At 42.8% G+C, this 20,558-nt stretch overlaps 1 protein-coding gene and 1 pseudogene across 2 annotated transcripts in view; one reads left to right on the top strand and one right to left on the bottom strand.

Annotated features, from left to right (window-relative positions):
* The window catches only part of LRRC28 (leucine rich repeat containing 28), a 71,666-nt gene that overhangs the window by 43,124 nt on the left and 7,984 nt on the right, over positions 1-20,558 (bottom strand). For both annotated transcript variants that reach the window (XM_037145937.2, XM_037145938.2), the window contains exons 3-5: positions 16,471-16,511; positions 12,065-12,102; positions 11,156-11,293 (exon numbers count right to left, since the gene is read on the bottom strand). In XM_037145937.2, coding sequence (XP_037001832.2) covers positions 11,156-11,293; positions 12,065-12,102; positions 16,471-16,511 — 217 coding nt within the window. The remainder of the gene's footprint in view (positions 1-11,155; positions 11,294-12,064; positions 12,103-16,470; positions 16,512-20,558) is intronic.
* Positions 2,441-2,577, top strand: LOC128626454 (uncharacterized; annotated as a pseudogene).

The raw sequence follows: 20,558 nt of genomic DNA, 5'->3' as shown, positions 1-20,558 counted from the left end.
AATAAAGTTTGAGTGTTTTCTTAACAGGCCCTGAAAGACTTCTCAAACATTACTAAAAAGAAAAAAAAAACTTCCCAACCTTTAGCAACATAGAAATTCATTTGTATTTATTAAAAAGCCATACAGAGAAAAGAAGCCTTCCAGTAACCACCCTGTTTGGTACCCTTTCATCTAATACACGTCATTGATGTATGACATTGAAACGCACTTAGGTGACCTGGTGTGAGTCAGAACCCAGGGCCTTTACCTTCTTGTCGCTCAGCTACCACCACCAAGATCTGGCCATCAGAGAACAGCAGGAGCAGGACCGCAGGGGATGGGACAGACGGACACAGTTCCCCTCCTGCTCAAGCTGTCCACTCCTCATCTATCTATCTCAAGGGAGTAGAACGCAGGCCATGTTACCTGGCCCCTGACCCTTCACTGCCCCTGTACTATTAATTGGTAAGAGACCCAGTGTTGGGAAAGGCACCGCAAAGTTAGAGGAGCCAGCTGAAAGTTCTGGGTTTCAAAAATGTAGGCAAGAAACAGATGGAGTGCCCAGAAATTATACTGAATAGCACAGCGGTCCTCATAGGTCACTTTGACGCAAGGCCGCTCCTTCTATCTCCATCTTCTTGTTGCTCCCACATACACATGAATCTATGTATACAGATAGAAGGCCCCAAAATGAGAAAAATTACATTTTCTTTAGTTTGTAAAAAAAAAGCAATGAAATTTGATTTTTTTCAAAAGAAATTTGGAAAAGAACAAAGTAGGAGGAATTATACCGCCTCTCTTCGAAACTTCCCATAAAGCTGCAGTAATCAGGCCAATGTGGCACCGCCATAAGGACAGACATAAAGACTAATGGGAACAGAACATTGGAAATGAACCCACACGTTTACGGTCGGCCAACTGGTTTTCGATGGAGAAAGAATGAATGGTCTTTCAAAACAGATTGTGTTGGAAAGACTGAATCTCCCATATCTGAAAATATCCTAACCTCACATCACACACAATAATGAACTTGAAATGAGTCACGGGCATCCATGGAATAGATGATTTTATGTAAGCAAATAAAAGAAAAAGTTTTGTAACCCTCGGTTTGGCCAACAGTCCTTGAGTAAGACATCAACAGCATAACCCACAGAGCCAGAAACTGATGCATCGGGCGCCATCTGACGTTAAAAGGCTGGCTCTTCAAATGATAGAATTCAAGTTTCCCTCGCTTGGAATTCCATGGAGTTTTAAGAAGTGTGGCCTTCCAATAAAGGAGCAGCCTATATAATTAATGTCATTTGGTTCCTAGGTCTCCATTTCCTTATCCAATGTAGTAGCTAGACTTTAGCCTGATGGGGTCTGATAGTCCTTCTACCACTAAAATCCTACATCCTTGAATGTATAGTAAATCTAATGGGTTTGATTTTCCGAAGGCCACAGAATGACCACCTTGCAAATTTGCTTTCTGTTGCTAAAAGACATGGCATAACAGGGTATGAGGGCTTTCATATTATGTTTATTACATAAATGTTGATTTTTAAAAAAAAAAATACGAGTAGAAAGTATTAAATGCAGAACTGTGATGTCAATTATGTGGAGGGGAGTTTGTTAACAACCCATATGGAACTAAATTTTGTTTAATTACTTCTATTACATCAACCCTTGGCAAATCATAAAGCTCTTTATTCACTAAAACAGTCATTAACTTCAAACTACTTGCAGAATAGACAGTCTGATTTAAGTTAAAACCATTAACAGATTAAAACAATTTATAGATGAAGCAATAAGCATATTCAAATAATATATGAAAAAATGTTTTATGTATTAAAGGTACTACTTTTTAAAAAAGATTTTATTTATTTATTTCTAGAGAGAAAGGAAGGGAGGAAGAAAGAGAGAGAGAGACAAACATCAATGTGTGGTTGCCTCTCATGCGCCCCCTACTGGGGACCTGGGTCACAACCCAGGCATGTGCCCTGACTGGGAATCAAACCAGTGACCCTTTGGTTCACGGACCTGCACTCAATCCACTGAGCCATACCAGCCAGGGCTGAAGGCACTACTTTTTAAGAAATACTTATTTCAGCACAAACCCTATATCCTGTCACTTAATTCTTCACAATAATATAGTTTAACATGAAATTATAACTTTCTGATCATGCCTCAATACCTCTAAAATACTGCAAGCTGATTTAGATCCAAAAATAACAATTAAATCTCTGAATTCTCATTAATAGGTTGTATCTAAAAAAAACACATTTTATAAGCTTTCAAGAAAATTCACTTCAGAAGATTAAGAACACTATACCCATATTTTTAATACTCCTGATTCCTGCTATTCATAATAAACAAATGGGCTTCTATCATGGCAACCACGACATTTTTTGCGAATTATTTAAATGAAGGATTTTAATTGGGGAGGCTGTTCAACCAATCTGCGATTCAGAAAGAGAGTCCTATCATTTCTCGGCCTTTTGGCTAAGATCAAGTGTAGTATCTGTTCTTATCAGAAAGAGAGTCCTGAAGGCAGTGTGTATGACAGACGATGAGATGGATACATTTCAGAGATAATATAATAGAAAACATCCACACCCAAGTCCTTGTCCGCTGAACACCACTGACAGTTCAGCTCCTCCCACTGCTCACGAGGTCTCCTTAAATCCTCTTCCACTGACGTCAGGACTCTCTTTATGGGTCTGTACAGCACCAAGCTTTTACTGGACCATGGTGTAGAAAATTCATTGTATACAGCCCTGGCTGGTGTGGCTCAGCAGATTAAGCACTGGCCTGTGGACCGAAGGGTCATTGGTTTGATTCCCAGTCAGGGCACATGCCCATGTTGTGGGCCAGGCCCCAGTAGGGGGCGCACAAGAGGCAACCACACATTGATGTTTCTCTCCCTCTCTTTCTCCCTTCCCCTCTGTCTAAAAATAAATAAATGAAATCTTTTAAAAAAGAAAAGTCATTGTACACAGAAAATTCATTGTAAAAAGAAGAGGAACAGCGCTGCATGTGAGGTGAACTTGGAAGAATACCCCTTAAGATTCCAAACCACTCTCTGCTGTGACGACGCTAGTGCTTTAAAGTCCTCCCACGGAGGACCGGTGGGCACCTCAGTCAGCAGTATGGCTGATGGGGGAGGCTTTGTAAGGCTGAAGGATGGACGTTTCTCCTTTTGCCTTTTTTAAGAAGTATCGCCACAATGAAGTTCTGTTTTGCAGACGTTTGGCAAGTTTTCCTTCACACCTTTTCTAAAGAGGAGTGTTTTCTGTATGTATTGGACACTCACTGGCTCTGAAGGACGCATGGTCCAGAGGACAAAACTTTTCTTTTTGTAGAAGGCTTTGAATGGCCATTTGTACTCTGGGACGTGTGTACGATTTTCAAAGCCAGGAAAAGTTTGTACATAAAATTTTCAGGTTTGGGTGCCATTTGTAATCAGATTTTACAATGTGTAATAGCATCGATAGTAAAAATATTTTTTTCTGAGAAATATGCGTTTTATCTAATCTGGTCTATACCAAGATTACTTCATATAAACATTTACATTTAAAACCCTCCTAAAACTATGAAGTTACTAATATATATTTAACTGTAGTGTAAAGTCACTTTAAAAATAAAGTACTATGTACTACAGAGATGTTAATAGAGAAACCTGAGGTCTCTAAGAGACATTGAAAGAACAGGTTTGAATGTGTGTTAAGGACTCTGATACACAATGCATTCATTTACTCATGGTCATGTAGCAAGCTGGGGGTATTTCTTTATTCCTGCATAAAGAAATAACGACAGGAGTGTTAGATTTGTATTCTTCTCTCCCCTTTAGTTGGCAGATGGGCATCTAGATCGCTCAGCACTGTGCCGAGACGACTGCTAACACGCCGACATTCCTTTCTCCGCCCTTTCTGTCCAGTCTCTTCTTCAGAAGTACACAGTTTAAAATATTAGCCAATCAATGATCGTCAAAGCTCTTTTGACATCTGGGCCTAAACTTTGTCTACCTCCATCCTCCTTACATCACGTGATACTTTGAACCAAAAAAAATAATTGTTTTTTAAAAATATTTTATTTATTTATTTTTAGACAGAGGGGAAGGGAAAAAGAAAGAGAGGGAGAGAAACAGCAGTGTGTGGTTGCCTCTTGTGCAATCCCTACTGCAGACCAGGCCTGCAACCCAGGCATGTGCCCTGACTGGGAATAGAACCGGAGACTCTTTGGTTAGGAGGTTGGCGCTCAACCCACTGAGACGCGACAGCCAGGGCAACAAGTTATTGTTGTATATAGATCAGGTAGTAAGTGCCCGGTCATGCAGACGGCCCCACAAAATGGAGAAAGCCCATTTCTGTATATTGCTGCCCATACGTATGTAGCCTGCTGATGCCAGAAGGGAGTTCTGCCAGCGACGAATTTCTCAGAGTCCCTTTTAGAGAGAAGAGAGCTAATTAGCTACTGTGTCGGCACTGTAGGAGGGCCAATGACCTGAATTACTATATTATCTGCCTGAGAAGGTAACATGGGGTGAAGAGTCCTGACAACTTGGGGGAGGGGATGGGCGGTATCATAAGCCCCTGTGTGTTCGGAGGATTCCAAAAGGGAGCTGCTCCAGTCTCCCTTTGAGATGAGCACTGAGAGGCAGGTTCAGTGGAAGAGACAACAAGAGAACCAGGGCTGACCTGGTGTGCCTGGGGTTGTCCAGCATTTCCAGAAACTGCAATCCCGGGATGCAAATGTGACCACCGGTCTCACACCTGCAGGACAGGGTCAGCACCTCGGAAGATGCGCTGAAGCTTGTGATGTCAGTGCGCAGAGTATGCCAAGGGAGTCTCACCAGATAGGGTAGTAAGCAACAGGGGAAGCCCTTGAGTGGTCTTGCTGTGTCCTGTGTAGGAAGGGGCAGGTCTCCTGCCTCCCTCTACCCCAGACCAATGAGACAGGGCTTTCCCAGAAATTTATTGGCAAAACTGCAGGGCAGGCCACCGAAGGGGACCAGAGAAGAGGTGCTAAATACCATTTCAATAAAGCAACAGAGACTCCATTGGAGGACAAATAAATTTTAAGAAACAATAATAAACTTAACCATAACTGAAGCCTGAGTTTTAGGGAAAATTCAAGCTAGTTATATGTAGTACATTTTTTCTGTGTTTCTGCATGCTTTTATCCGAGGTTGAGTGCTTTATGTTTTTAATTTGGGCTGAAAACCCTTCCTTTTTTGGTAACCAAAACGGCTTTTCAAGGATACAAGCATTTCGGAAAAATCGGCTGATTTATATGCCAGATGTAAGCAACGACTTTTCTGACTCCTGGTTACACTTTGTTTGCTACTAAAACCTTCTCCTGGGTGAGCTCACAGTTTATAGTAAGTCACAACAAAAGCATCAGGCCCCCCCCCATCAGAGGTTAGCTGGCTCTTCTGAGTCTTCCTCCATCTATTGTCCTTTGTGGCTTTTACCAAGTGTGAGTCACAAAGCGTTTGGCAAGTAGCTCTGCACCCATGGAAATCTTCCCCCAACGACCCCTTACTTATAAGTGCATAATATTTCTCTTCATAATAGGCAAGGTCATTTTACTTCAGTTATAAAAAGCCATCTTTGGAGGAAAATGAGTTGAAATCTGTTCTGTAATGAACAGTTTTTGATACTGGAGGTAGGAGAAGGCGACGTATAAATGTTTAAGTGGCATGTAACTTACATATACAAAATAATGTGAACAAGCAACTGAGAGAAAAATCAGAGGAGAAAACCGAAGACCATAGACTAGGACTTCCCAGTCCCACACCTGACGGGGTCGGGGCCCCAGGCTTGCCTCCCTCCAAAACACAACAATAAAACTACTCAAAAATATATGCGGCAACTGCTTTTAAGCAATGGACAGGGCACACAGGACCTGGGTCCTTGGAAGATCGAAGCGTAAGAGGTGAGCCCTGCGTTGGACATGGCTCTCTGCCACGGGGCCCCTTCGGGGCCACAGCACGGGAAAGTGGGGGCCAAGCCGCGCTCGGCAGCGGTGGGTGAGTCCGCTGGAAATTGTAGGGCAGGGCACCGAAGGGGAAGAAGCTGTGAGGGGCGAAGAGGGGCATGAAAAGCAGCACATTGGAGAGCCCAGAAGAAGTTCATGAACTAGAAGGCAGATCGACAGATATCATCCAACCTTTAGATTAGGAGAAAACTGAAAAAAGAGCAAAGCCTCAGTGACCCATGACTAAACATCAAGTGATCTAATGTGTGTAACTGGAGTCCCTTAAAGAGGGAAAATGGAGCAGAAAAATATTTAAAAACAATAACAACAACAAAAAAATCCCAAGTAGGATATTTTTAAAACCCTACATTGTGGCAAATTATCAAGTGATAAGCGCAAAGATGAAGAGATGAAGCCTAAAGATGGCTTTAGGTAGCCATTGAAAACGATATTGTGTACAAGAAACCTAAGCCAGCTTCCGAAGGTGACAAGCCCATTTTAAAAGGGAAGAGGTCCCCAGCCGTTCCCATCGCAGGGGCACAGAGGACAAGGACTCCGCTGCGGACGAGCCTTAAAGAGAAACCAGTCTGCATACAATGGTCCCTTTTTTCCCCAATTGCATTTATCTCCATCCACCTGCACAAGCTCAGTCCTTTCCCCTCCTCACTGGAATAGTCTTTTAAAAAGTGCTTCTGCCCTTTAACCTTTCGATTATAACTGTTTGATGCCCTATTCTGAAAGAGTTGCAATTTCCTGCTTCCGTCACCTGTCTGTCATCTGACTCAGTTTTATATCCTTTGATCTTTTCGTCTCAGGTAGAAGAGCTCCTGCTGACATCTCTTATAATCCAGGTCTCGTAGCAGTAAACTTCTCACCTTTTGTTTGTCTGGTGAAGCTTCTTACCTGTGAAATGTTATTAACCACAGTTACCCCAATAAATTTAATGAAAAAGCAAACAAAGAAAACAGTCTTACTGGTTTCAAAGTTCTCATGGTTCTCAAAGACCATGACTTTGGTAATTTTATGGAGGAGATTATTTTAGGGAGTGACGATTATGTATTGATCTTGGACCCAAGTCCGGCCCAAGCTGTTATATTGGCCTGTCCGTCATGCTGCGGCGCGTGGCCCAAGTCGGGAAGATGCTAACACAGGCGGGCCGCGCACCGCCTGCAGGCGGCGCTGCAGGATGTCTGCCAACGATGAATGATCCCAGTGGTGAGCTCCACGTGCTCGCTCCGGAGTTCTCCGACCAGTGCTCCGCGGCCAGCCTCTCCATCCCTGGGGCTGCAGAGCCACAGGCTCTGTACACGTGTGCAGGCAGGCGTGCCGCCCTGCAGAAGAACCAGGGAGTTCACACCCGCTCTCCCGGCCATGCAACTCGCAACCCGTTAAGGTCTGGGAGTGGATGTTTCAGCGTTTTCTGCTTTCCTGCCAGCGCTTCAGCGGAGGGATCCTGAGGTTTGCGCTTCAGGGGAGATTGGGCTCTGGCTGCCAGTCACGGTGGCTGGTGAAGACTGTCAGCGCGTGCTACGGAATATACGCCCCTCTGGCGTGCTGATTATTTTGATTTAAAGATGCTGAAAAACAGGAGGTGCAGGAAGGGCACTCTGACCTTCCCTTTTCCTCCTGAAAGCACGAGATACAAGTCCCTCGAAAAGGCACACATCCTGTACCGCGGGGAAGACATTCTCATCACCAGAGGTGGGAGTCGAGGCCCAGGGGAACGTGTACACACAAACCCCCTTACACTGACCTTTCTCTTCCCAGCCATTTCCCCCCAGTTCACTGGCCTGGTCCCCGCCCCTCCATCTTGCAACGATTTACCACCCTTTGTCCGATCTAGTCTACAAGCTTTTGGCTCCAACTGCTTCTTTGGGCCTTTGCTTTTCTTACGAAGGCTCTGTGCACAGGTAAAAATATTAAATGAACTCTGTATGCTGTTGCCCAGTTAATTTGTCTCATGTGAATTTTCTCCAGCCCGGCTGGAGTCCCTAGGGGAGAGAGGAGACACTCTGCCCCCACCCCCACCCCCAGCTGGCTTAATAACGTCCTCTAGAGCCTGCCTTCACATTCCTGGGTCCCATCGGCAGTCCACACCCGTGTTTCTGCACCTCCCAAAAAGCTACTTGCACTCGGCAAACAAACAAAAAAGACACCCAATAGAAAAGGCGCAAAGTATATTGCAAAAAAAACAAAGCAAAACAAGTGACAGAATGAACCACCCACCCGTAATACCGACCAGGCTATTGCTCCGCCAGGACCCCCCCCCCCCCCCAAGAGCTCTGCAGTCTCAGAGGATAAGAGGTAAGTGAACAGGAGAGTTCCGTATACAATGAAGCCCAGACGGCTGCTTCAGGCCTTTGGGGCGGCTCCGCCGCCTGGAGCTCCGTGGGTGGCGACGCACAGAAGCCAACTGGAGCTGGCGGAAGCACCAAGCCTACAGGCCTTAAGAACAGCGCCGGAGAGTGGGACAGCGAAGAAAACACAGAAAGCCTCTGCCTCCATCTTTCTCTGTGACCCGCTTCACCCTGCTCTTTTTTCTGTTCCTCAACCTACGAGGCTGCTGCCGGCACCTCCCGGGGCTGCGCGGTATCCCGGGGAGAGACTGATTTTCTTTCTCCGCCCCTCTGCTCTTTCTTACCTTCCCCTTCGATAGTCTCTTCCAAAATCCCACCACCACCAAAAAGGTGATCCTGCCCGGTGAAAGGTGAAAGGCGGCTGTGCCAGGACCAATCCGTGGTGGGGGGAAAGCAATGTCCCAGGGTGGAAGAGGGCACTGCGCTCCAATCCAACGGAATGAGGGAAGGGGCATCCCGGAGAACGGGGCCGGGCAGACGACCCGACAGAAGGCACACGAGTTACGGATCCATTGGAGAAACGGAGGAAGACACGGGACCTTCTCCACAGCGATACATCCACGTGACAAACACCGAAACGCACCCGACAGAGGGCGTTGGCGACACCCCTGTGGTTCATCCTTGGGTCCCAGTTTTAAAACTCTCCATATGCGCTAGATCTTTGTATTGCAACTGTTTCGAACGTTTAAATGCACTCTAACATTTTTTACATTTTAGAAATTGATTTTGATCTTACACGTAAAGGGTACTCAACCAGGACAAAGACGCACAGTAAAACGTTAAGTCTTTTGCGGAAATGTGACTCGTAAGACGTCTACACGTGACCACATGGACTGTGCGGGGGGCGGGGCGGTGGTCAGCCAGACGGCGCCGGCGTCTGTTGTCATCCAGTGGAGACAGCGAGGCAGCCCCTCACAGTTTTTTCACTATAATTAAAACACATTTCCGTAGTATGTGCCCAAACATGATCAAACATTTGAGGTGCACCTAGCCCCTCAAATTATAACACTGAAACCACCTCATAAAGAGATGTATAAAGTGAATCAAACAATTTGTAAGACCTAGTCCACTGCTATTCAGGGTGGCCTAGGAAGTAAAAAAAAAAAAATCTATATATGGCTTGATCAAAAGTTTCTATTCAAAATACATTGCTATTACTGCCTATGGTTCTACTCAAAGCAAGCAAAACCGAACACAGACAACAGAAATAAGTGAAGGAAATAAACCAGGAGTACATGCCACAGATCTGTGAAGCAGCAGGTGAGACGTAAGTTAAAAATTACATGAAAGGCGTCAGGAAGCCGTGCCCGTCCCTGGTGACGAGGAAGCAGTCACCGCTGGCGGCCGCGCCTCCTTAACATCTGAGGGCACATAATGGAAGGAAGTGGCCGCATTCTCCCAGCAAGGGCCTTACGTTACAGGAAGAGAGCATAATAGAATGCACAGAACAATGGTCCGGCAGGGAATTACATTCTCACAGGTTACTGGGCTGTACCCGCCAGGGCTTACCAATTCAGGACCATAGCCATGCATCTACCTTTCTGTGTTTCAGACATGAAACTACGAACATTTAAAGTGTTATTTTAAGGAGACATCTTCTAGGTAATTTCCAAAAGAGAATCTAATTTCCTGAATATGTGAATATATAAACTTGACAAAGCTGGAATGATGGAACACCATTGAGCCTAACTGTATCCACTACACTCTAAAGGAAAGACCACATTCCTATATCATAGTGACAATCCTTATATTAACAGAGATGGAAGAAGATAGGCATTATACAAGGTTAAAAAATGACTGTGCTAGTGCCGTTTCTGTCGACAATAGTGAAACGATATGTGAAGGCCAGCGCCTGAAGTCTAAAAATTAATCAGTTATGTATTCATTAAGAAATGTCTGTGCTCGAAAAGATTTGGAGAAAGTATTTTTTAGGCCATAGAGACATATTCTAGACTATTTCATTCATGGATTTAACGTGATCAGTTTTTAACATTCTCACGGGACCACAAAGCTCCAGCACAGGTAGCAATTTGTGATTCGGTTGCCACACATTCCACTCGGATACACTCAAAGTCTGGGTGGTTTTCCTGAGTTATTAAATAGAAATAACCCCAGCCCATGTGTCATCTGTGTTTTCCCCTGCTCTTTCTTGAATGCACAGGAACTTTCATGTAATACATGAAAGTGTTATTTAAATGTCACTTTTTTAAATGTGGGAGGTGACATGTGACAGCAGAATGTATGGCCTTGCAAAGGAGGGTCTCGGGATGTCCCTCAAAAGAAAGTCCCAGGGACTAAAGGCACCCCAGAGGACGCGGCATTTGGGTGCCATCTGTGGGTGCACCACACCTAACAGAGTGCTCAGTGGGCAAAACCGACGACGTGAGGACCAAACTTAAACTGTGCTACTGAACTCAGAGTTTGCTTTCTAATGAACTCAAAGTCGGTGGACACCCATTATCTCCTGGGGGAAGGAGAGAAAACACTGTATCTGCCTTTTCAATGCTACAATGATTGCATCACGCCGAGTCCGCCCAACTCCTCTGCTGTGAAACTCAGAACCGAACTCCAGGACTGAAGCAGGTGCTTGTGCAAACTATTCTGCCCAAGCAGTGGTCCGAAGCCCCATGCACAGCTGTGGTGATTGTAGCTCAAAAACATAAATGCCAGTTTCTTGTGTTTGCACCGGGGAAAAGACTCTGCCACATCTCCCCCATCATGTCTCAGTTTCCTATTTAAACAAATGGACAACCGAATACAAATACACCCGAAGCCCACTGCCTGGCCACACCGTGAGAAAAGTGAACAAAAACAGATCGGTAAGAGACAAGGGGCTACTGTGCGCCACAGACGCCGATTACCTGGAGGTAGGAATTGCAGCTGGTTGTTAGCTAGTCGAAGATGACGTAAAGCTCTCAGCCGACCAATTTCTGGGCAAATAATTTCTAAGGCATTGTCACTAAGGTCCAGACACTGGAGTTTTACAAGGGACCCAATGGCTTCAAAGAGAAGAGAAGGGTAAAGGCAAAATCAGTCTGACCCACGTGTTACATCAAACCTTTAATGCAAGTACTCCAAGTTAAAATATACCTGTGTTTTGTCGTGTATAATGCGCACCCATGTTTTATATACTAAATCTGTGTCTATAGAGGTTATCTATCTATATCTATATAGATATATATATTACTCGTGTACAATGCGCACCCTTATTTTTCCCTCAAAAATTTGGGCAAAAAAAGTGTGCATTATACATAGCAAAATATGGTACTTAATATCACTATCTCAGTTGCTCACAAAATGATAAAAACATACACAGAACTAAATTTTATGGAACTGATAAGACTTCTACCACAACATAATATAATAACTTCAAAAAGAGCACAGATAAAAAATTTAAAAACAATATAAAATATTGCTTGAATAAATAGCTCACAAAACAATATATAAGTCATTTTTAATCTAACCAAAATTCTTAACTGGATTTATTGAATTTAGAACTTATTTTATTATTTACCCAACAACATTATACCTAATAATAATTTAGCTAATCAGAATAACCACTTTGGACTTTTTTATTTAATTATAATTCTTAACTGGATTTACTCATTAGGGGAAAAGATTTGAAACAAATAAATTAAAGATACTTTATCATGAAAATTCACTAATGCACCAGCCAAAATGGGTCTAAAGAGACTATCTGTTCTACTATTATAAAGGAAAGCTTAAACTATGGTGTCTACTCGCTGAAAATTGCGAGTGTGCTTACCTACCTTCTGGAACCACAACAATGTTATTTGAATGAAGGTACCTGGGGGCAAGACAAAAAAAAAAAGCTGTTATAAATCAGTACTTCTGCTACAGAGTGGGTTTGTAAAATGCTCACTTAGAAATGTATCAAATATAAAGAAAACTTTCTTTCACGCCTTGCTCATATTTTACTTAAACTTTTTTTCACATCTTACATAACAAAATACAGGGCCATCACAGATAACTAATAATACTTTTAAAATAATATGTTATGCTAGAATTGCAAGCATTAAAACTATTTATTGATTTAGTTGCTATTTTAAAATAAAAGATATGCAATAGAAAAATTATGAGGTATTTTTTCAATCTTATAAAACAAATAAATGACTAGTTTCTCTATTAGGTTTTAAATTATTCAGGTTTTCAGAAATACAGTTATTATGTAAAGGGAAACCAGCACTATTGTGTAAAGAAAACATGCAACTTTTAGCTTCTAATGGATAATTTTATCAAAGGCATTTCCGGGCAGCAAGAATTTTTCAGCAAAGATATTTCCTGAGATACAAGAATTCTGCAGAGATTTAATGCTTATCATTTACAGCAGAAATGATCAACCGTCAAGGCACAGAATTTATTCCACAGCAAAAGGAATTTTACAAACATGAATCAAATTCTTTTCTCAAAAAAAAAAAAGACCAGGGCTGACAAGTCCAGGCAGCCTAAACACAGAACCCTTTTCCCACTGAAGTATCTTTAGCACCCTCTGGTGGCGATTTTGTGCAACGGAAGCAGCCAACTAACCAGAGCAAAACAATGACCACTAGAGATTATATAGCAATAATTTTAAAAATAAATTTGCATCATTGGTTTTGAGACAAGAAAACTAGATTTTGATACTTTACTTTCAAATCTATCATTTTATTTGTTGCACCCTATCAATCAATCTTCACAGTGTTTTTAAATAGTATTTTGAAATATTCTTGTAGATTTTTAAGTCTGATATCAAATGTTAAAATGTCAATGATGCAGAATAGGAAAGATAGATAATTAATACATTCAAGAAGATTATTCTGTGTTGGATTAAATTTATTTATAGTCTAACACAATTTAAACACTTAAATAATTTTATGATATATTTTATTCCTTGTTTTGTGTATATAAAATGATTCCACACCTTAAAAATCAATATTCCTTAAACGTTAACTTTAGGGGGAAATATTTCACTTTACAATTTTTTAGGCCAAAACACTAAATGTTGCTTAAAAAGAGACAACAGGCCCCGAATGGAGTCACTTGTGCTAAAATGATGTCACAAAACCCACACGGAGCCTCCGAACTTGACCTAATTGCAGTCTCAGCCTCTCCCAGGGCTGTCATCATGCCCAGTGGGGCTGGAACTTCCTGGCCAGCACGGCGAGGCACCCGGCCTGACAGGCCCCTGCCGCCTCCCAGACCTTGGTGGCCTTGGCTGTGACAATGCCTTCTTTGCTAAGCCACTTCCTTTTCCCACCCTCTTTCTGCCTTGAAAAGCCCTTCCCTCTCTGCAGCTCTTCTCGTTTCTCTGTCTGTTAGATGAGATGCTACCCAGCTCATGAATTTTTGAATCGAGCCAATTTGACCTTTACATTTATTCAGTGGGACTTTACTTTCTAACAATATAAATTGGTCTGTACACATACAAACATACTCGTGTGCATTTGCTACACAAGAGCCAGAGTGTCTAGACAGCAAAATAAAGAGAAAACTGATGCTCGAAATGCCAGAAAATATGGGCTTCAGCTCAAGGACTGCCTATAAAAAAAAAAAAAGGACCTAAAAATCTCCAAATCGAAACATGACTTAAGCATTCACTTATAGTTGAAATCTGAACGCATACTCCAGCATAATAAATGTATCTGCACTATAATGAAGATGTGGTATACAATAGTACGACTCATTCCCAACCCTGCCTACATATTAGAATCACAGGGGGTCTTCAAACTATCGGTGCCCAGCACCTTCTGCACCACCTCGACTTCTCAGGTCATTCTGATGTGTGACTGGTTGAGAGTCACTGCTGGCAGGGTGGATCTGGGGCCATGCTGCCTGCCCCTTCATAGCCCTGTGACAAGGGGGGAAAATGTAAACCTCTCATCTTCTGCATCTAGAGAAGCAGACGGTAATAGCACTGATGATTAACACAGGGATGTTGTAAGAATTAAATGAGCTAATACACGCCAAGTTCTCCGAACCGAGTTCCAGGAGTGCTATCGTTATTGTTGTTATAATTATTAGTTATCCTTAGATGTTTGTGATCACAAGCTCAGCAGTTTCAGCCATCTCTCTTTACCTGACTTTTTAAATTCCAGAGTGGTTGCAATGTTGGTGTTTCAGGGTAACCACTATTCATCGTGTTCTTTTACTCACATAATTCGGGGCCCCTCATCCCCTGTGGGGGGGGAATGCGAGCCAGTGCAGCCACTTTGGAAGGTGGTTTGGGAGGGGCTTTTGTAAAAATTAAATATGGACACTGCTTAATAGTAATATGCCAGTGTCAGTTTCTTTGTTTTAACAACTATACCATGGAATTGGAAGATGTTAACAGTGGTTGGAGACATATACTGGAACTCTATGCACTGTCTTTACCATTTTTTTGTAAATAGAAAATTGCTCTAAAATAAAAAGGTCAAGTTTTTCTTAAATGTCAAAGAAACAGGACTTTTACTTCCAGCCATAATGGAATAACAGGGGCCGGATTTACCCAACTGCTGCTGTAAGCATCAAGAAAAGAGGCCAGAATACACGAAACAATTATTTTCAAATACTGACAACAGGTAACCAGGACTAAGTTCCCCAAAAGGAAGGAAACAAGTGAGGGGAGCCGTACCATCCCTAGCTTCCTGCCAGGGGCGAACTGTGGGTTCCCACACAAAGTATGGAGTCTCGGAGTTCAGGGAGCAGAGGCAGCTGGAGATGGTGGGGAAGAGGTCTGGGGACAGGGTGCCACCGAAAAAGAGAAACAAATAACCCCCCAGAAATTTAATAAGGGATTATTTGATCTGAGCTAAATTTAAAATGCACTTCGGCTGAAATGCAACTGAAAAGTTATCAGGTAAATGATCCACTGAGCTCAGACAGGGCTAGAAGGCATTCAAGTGCCTTCTCTGAGGCAGCAGGGAAACCCGGCCCTTGATGGCCGGGGTGGGGTACCCTCGAGAGGTCCCAGCAAGCCTAGGTCCTTAGTAATAGGACAAAACTACCCCTAGAGGAGAGGTTACTCTAGACCCGTCCTAACGAAGTGTGAAGTCAAGCCACACAGGATGAAAGTTAACTGCAAATACCCACATGCTGGACCAAAGCAGAGTGAAGAAGGAAGACAGCAAAGTCTAGACACTCAACAACGTGAAGTATATACAGTCCGGCACCCAGTCAGAAAGTATTAGATGTGTCAAGAATCAGGCAAATGTGATCAATAATCACAATAAAAGCAAGTTAACATAAATAGACCCTGTAAGACAGAGATGATGGAATAGCAAGCAAGGACATTAAAACAGCTGTAATAACTATATTCCGATAATATTTAAACAAAAATAGGAACATTGTGAGAGAAATAGGAAGGTATAAATAGAACTTCTATAGATCAAAATTTCACTGGGTAGGCCCTGGCTGGTGTGGCTCAGTGGGTTGAGTGGCCACCTGAGAACCAAAGGGTCATCAGTTCAGTTCCCAGTCAGGGCGCATGCCTGAGTTGCAGGCAAGGTCCCCAGTAGGGGGCGCTCCCACAGGCAACCATACATTGATGTTTCTCTCCCTCTCTTTCTTCCTCCCTTCCCTTCTTTCTAAAAATAAATAAATAAAATATTTTTTAAAAAACCACCTCACTGGGTGGGATTAACAGCAAATTGGACACCAAAAGATAAAATATTACTGACCCTGAAGACCCAGAAATAACAATCTGTTCAAACTGAAGCACACAGAGTTGATGCACCAAAAGACAAAGTGGTAAACATATTATCTAGCATCATGAAGATAATAGTCAAGAGAACTAAAACAAATGAAGTGTGGAGGACGTAGGCAGCGAGGTTTTTACACTCTATTTTAAGTCTTTTATAGTGTTTGACTGTTTATATCAAGTATCACACGAAATGGCAGTAACAATAACACATGTTTCCAATTCCATGGACTCTCCAGAACGATGCTGTGACAGACGCTGGCTCAGAAAAACTGTAAATACCTTTCATCATCTTCACTACCTTGAAGCGACATCATGAAAACACAAATTTAAATGGTTAAAATACTTTAAAATATTTTCAGGTTTAGCAGAACCACAGACCTACCATAATCACGATGCTAAAAAATAATAACACATTAGGATGATATTTCCTACTATTTCAAATAACTTAAAATTATTTTCATTCACATTTTTAAAAATATTAATAAACACACTCACAGTTCCACCAGGTTTGGAAGCTTCTGAGCAAGGTTTTCTGGCTGCAAATTAAAAACTCAGAATTAAATTTTAGTTTTGAAAAATGTATAAACATCTCCAAATAGCTTAAATACAAAACTTATCTTTTGGAGGGCTGTAAACTTTGAGAAAATAATAAATCAACAGGTCTGGACTTATGTTTATATAGACTGTACAATGTAAATTTACAAATTTGAACACTTTAAGTCAATGTCCTCTGAGAAACCAGAAGCCTTGTACGCCATGGTCATGGAAGAAGTGAAAACCATGGGCCACCCCCAGAAGCTAGGAGAAAGGGCGGATTCTCCTTCAGCGCCCTGAGCGGGACCTAGCCTTTGCCCACCTCCTGAACTGGGATGCTGGCCTCCGAATCTGTGAGGATGAATTTCTGTTGTTTCAAGCTTGTGCATAGCTAGTGGCCCTAGGAAACTAACACTCCCCTGCAAAACACCCCAACTGTGTCCTTCAGAAGAAAGGGGGGAAATGCCCAGGGTCCAGAAACTGAGACCTGACTAAGCTCAGGATAAACAGCAGGAGTTGGGGGAAGTAGTCTGCGTGTGGTGGGTACGCAGGAAGAGGAACAGCCCCCTGGGAAGAGACGAAGGGAGGGGGGCCAGGTCCCTTGCGAAGTCAGAACCCTGCCAAGACTGGCTCTTCCGTGAAAATAACCCAGACGAATGCCACTAAGAGGCTGCAGCAGGCCCCCTCCGTTGGAGGCCCCAAGAATGAGGTAAGGCCCCAAGAATGATTGCCAGCCTAGGTCAACACACAGGGTCGCAGGCACAGGGTTCGGACTTATTGGAACACAAAGCTACAAGTCATCAAGACTGAGTCGGGGGTAATTGTTTTAAATCTCCCTTCAAACATATTGTGAGGTATGCTGGGTAGCAATAACAAGGAGTCAGGAATGACTATTAAGGAAAAATTACTTCTGACCCGAGTCCTAAAAGACAAATACAAATGTCAGAGATTGTGCTGGAGCAAGGAGGAGGAGAGCTTTTCTAGGCGCAAGAAACAATATTCGAAAAGAAGAGAGAAAGGAAGAGAGGGCGGAAGGGAGGGAGGGAGAGAGGGAGAGAAGCAGGAGGAAGAGGAGGAAAAGAAGTAGTAGTGAAGTATGTTTGGAAAATTGCAAATACAATCTATTCTGCTTTAACTCCCTAAGAGTAGTCCCAAAACTCCTGTTATAAAAACAATTGTATCAATAGAAAAAAAAAAAACATCAGGGGCTGGAAAGTTTTAGATTTGTAACAGTATCTTTCCTACAGAAACTTTGTAACAGTGACCGCCATTAGGAGAAGGACCCGCGTTGCTACCCTCCCTCTACTTTTGTATGGTTTAAATTTTTAACAATGAGCACGTGTCCTTTATAATTGAAGTCAAAAAATTAAATTAAAAAATGTAGGACAGACAGTATATAACTTGCTGCATAATTCAGTATGTCTGGACCATCAGGTATGAATGTGTATAATGACTTTCCAGAGAGTGGCAAGGAAGACATTAAAAATATATGGGTTTATATTTTATACCGAGGGAAAATTTTCGTAAAAAATCCCGAACACAATGGAAATCCAATGGTTCATTTCTAAAAAGGAAAGGGCGTTGTTCATTTCATGTTGGGATACTGATGTGTTCAAACACTCGGCAACAGTATCCCAAGCTGCTTCCACGCACACATCCTTGCCCTTTTATGATGACCAAATAACACTGAATATGAACATTTTTATGAGGTCAATGAAGCATTGACTGAGTACCCACTTTTTTAAAAAAATTTACTTATTTATCTTTAGAGGGGAAGGGAAGAAGAGAGGGAGAGAAATATCAGCCTATGGTTGCCTCTCATGTGTCCCCTGCTGGGAACTGGCCTGCAACCTAGGCATGTGCCCTGACTGGGAATCGAATTGTGATCTGAGTACCCGCTTTTGATAAAACTACTTTTAGTTTTCAAATGCTGGAAGCTGTGATTCCTTTCTCCCCGCAAATTGCAGTATCGATATATGCAAGGAAGTCGGTCCTTCATGAGACATTTTTCCTCAGATGTTACTCTTGGGCCTGTCCAAATCCCCAAGATGTTTCTTTTAGCGCCATTGTCTTCCCTGATTAAGAACAGATACTTCCATTTATTGGCTTCTAAACAAAGTATCCTAGAAAAACCAGAGAACTGGGAGGTGGGGGTGAGGCTTAATAATAGCTGTGCCTTGAAAAGACTTCTCCAGAAAACAATGTGAGACCCTAATCCAGTACTGTCTGCTACAACAGCAGTCCGACACCTGGCTAACTTACACCACTGGGGGGGCATTCTTTGCAGGTGCATCCCTGGCTCCATCACGCAGCATTCTAATCCTTCCAGGACAAACCAGTCTCTCTTTTTGTGTGTGTGTCATAAAGCTACGCACCCTGTGAGGCACTGAATGAAGTTCCTGCTGCCAACAGTGTGTCGCTATTGGCTTTATTAATATGTAAGTACATTGCAGTTTTATTTTTAAATAAGCACAATGACCTTGGAAAATTGCAATTCATTAGAATTGGGATTTGGAAAAAAACTGACATATTAGTAGCTGTCCCCAAAGCCTGGTAAACAGGGAGTCTGCTGCCTGGGCTCTGCCTAGCAACCACAGGCGTTCTGCAATATTCTCTGCTTCCTATTGGCACATTTTAGTGATGAGGCTAAGTAATCGGGGAGAATTTGTACATTTTCACATTTCCATTTCCATATAGTTTATGTAAAGTACGAGCCTCGATAACTATAAATTAACACCAAATTTTTTGTTATTCTGTGGGTTACTGAACTCGGATGCTGGATTATGGATGTCACACAAACTAGTTTATCTTGATCCATAGAATTTACACTCCGTTATGTTTTAAGTTTTTTAATTAAAAAAATCCTGATAAAGTAAAAGCACCCTTGAAAACTGTTATTACTATTATTTACTTCTTTTTTCACAGTTCTGACATGAAAATTTTAATAATCTGTACTCAAATCCCTTGAGTATATTTCCTACTAAATCACTTGAAAATTGGTTTCTAAATTAAGCCAAAATTATCTTCATGACATCTCACACTACCGTTTAGCTAAAGAGTTTTTCTGTACAAATAAAGAAAAACTTCAGCAAGCACCGCTGGTATAAAATATATCTCCACTTTAGAATCAACGATGCTTTGCCATGTACTTTTAAGAGAAACCTTTAATGCCCTTAAAAGGAAATGTTTTCAGATTGGGTATCTTGGAACACATGCTCCCAGTGCAGTGCGAGGTGGCTCAGCGGTGCCTGTGGTGGGCACTTGCACCACCTGCGTCTCCCTCTGGGCACCTGGTTCGCCTGCACCTCTCGCTGGAAGCTGGCCGGGCACAGAGAAGGGACTGGCTTCGGCCGGTGGAATTCCGTCGAAGTGGAGGACTTCCAGAGCCTGTGTGCAAATGGTCCACGGTCCCCTCCAGACAGTGGGAGCCGTTAGCCTTTCTCCCCGAATGGGCCAGAGTCCCCAGGAATGTGCGGTGTGAGGGAGAAAGAGCTGTGCTGTCCTAAACCGTGAGGGTCCGGCATCTGGCAAACCGGCTCCATCCTGGCCTCTAACAGCGCATTTCAAAGAAGTTGGGAATCAAACGCATTGTAGTCCTTACAGCAGTTGTAAAAGCAGAAGGAAGGTGGACCTCTACCTCTCACACCATGCACGAAAATTAACTAATAATGGGTTGACGACTTAAATAAAACAGTCAAAACCATAACCCTCGTAAGAGGAAGCACAGGGGTAAATCTTCATTCATGTGGATTTGGCAACGTGGCTACAGATATGATACCAAAAGCACGAGGAACAAATAGATGAAATTGGACTTTGTCAAAACTGAAAACTTTTGTGCGTCACAGGACGTCACGACCAAGTGAGTGGAGAGTAAGCGGCGCTGCAAGGGCCTGTCAGATCAGGGAACAGCGAGATGCCCCTGCACCAGGATGAACCAGACCAGCGAGAGCACAACGTAATCTGCTCTCCCGATTCCTTCTGCCACGTTCAATGGCATGATGCCCTGGTGACCACCTCCTTAACTTACTGCTTTTCCCTTCAAGGTGTTC

Source organism: Artibeus jamaicensis, unplaced genomic scaffold (genome assembly GCF_021234435.1).
Source record: "Artibeus jamaicensis isolate MK-2021 breed Jamaican fruit bat unplaced genomic scaffold, CSHL_Jam_final scaffold_612, whole genome shotgun sequence".
Lineage (NCBI taxonomy): Eukaryota > Metazoa > Chordata > Mammalia > Chiroptera > Phyllostomidae > Artibeus > Artibeus jamaicensis.
The sequence above is the reverse complement of the archived record's forward strand: the minus strand, read 5'-3'. Positions and strand labels throughout refer to the sequence as shown.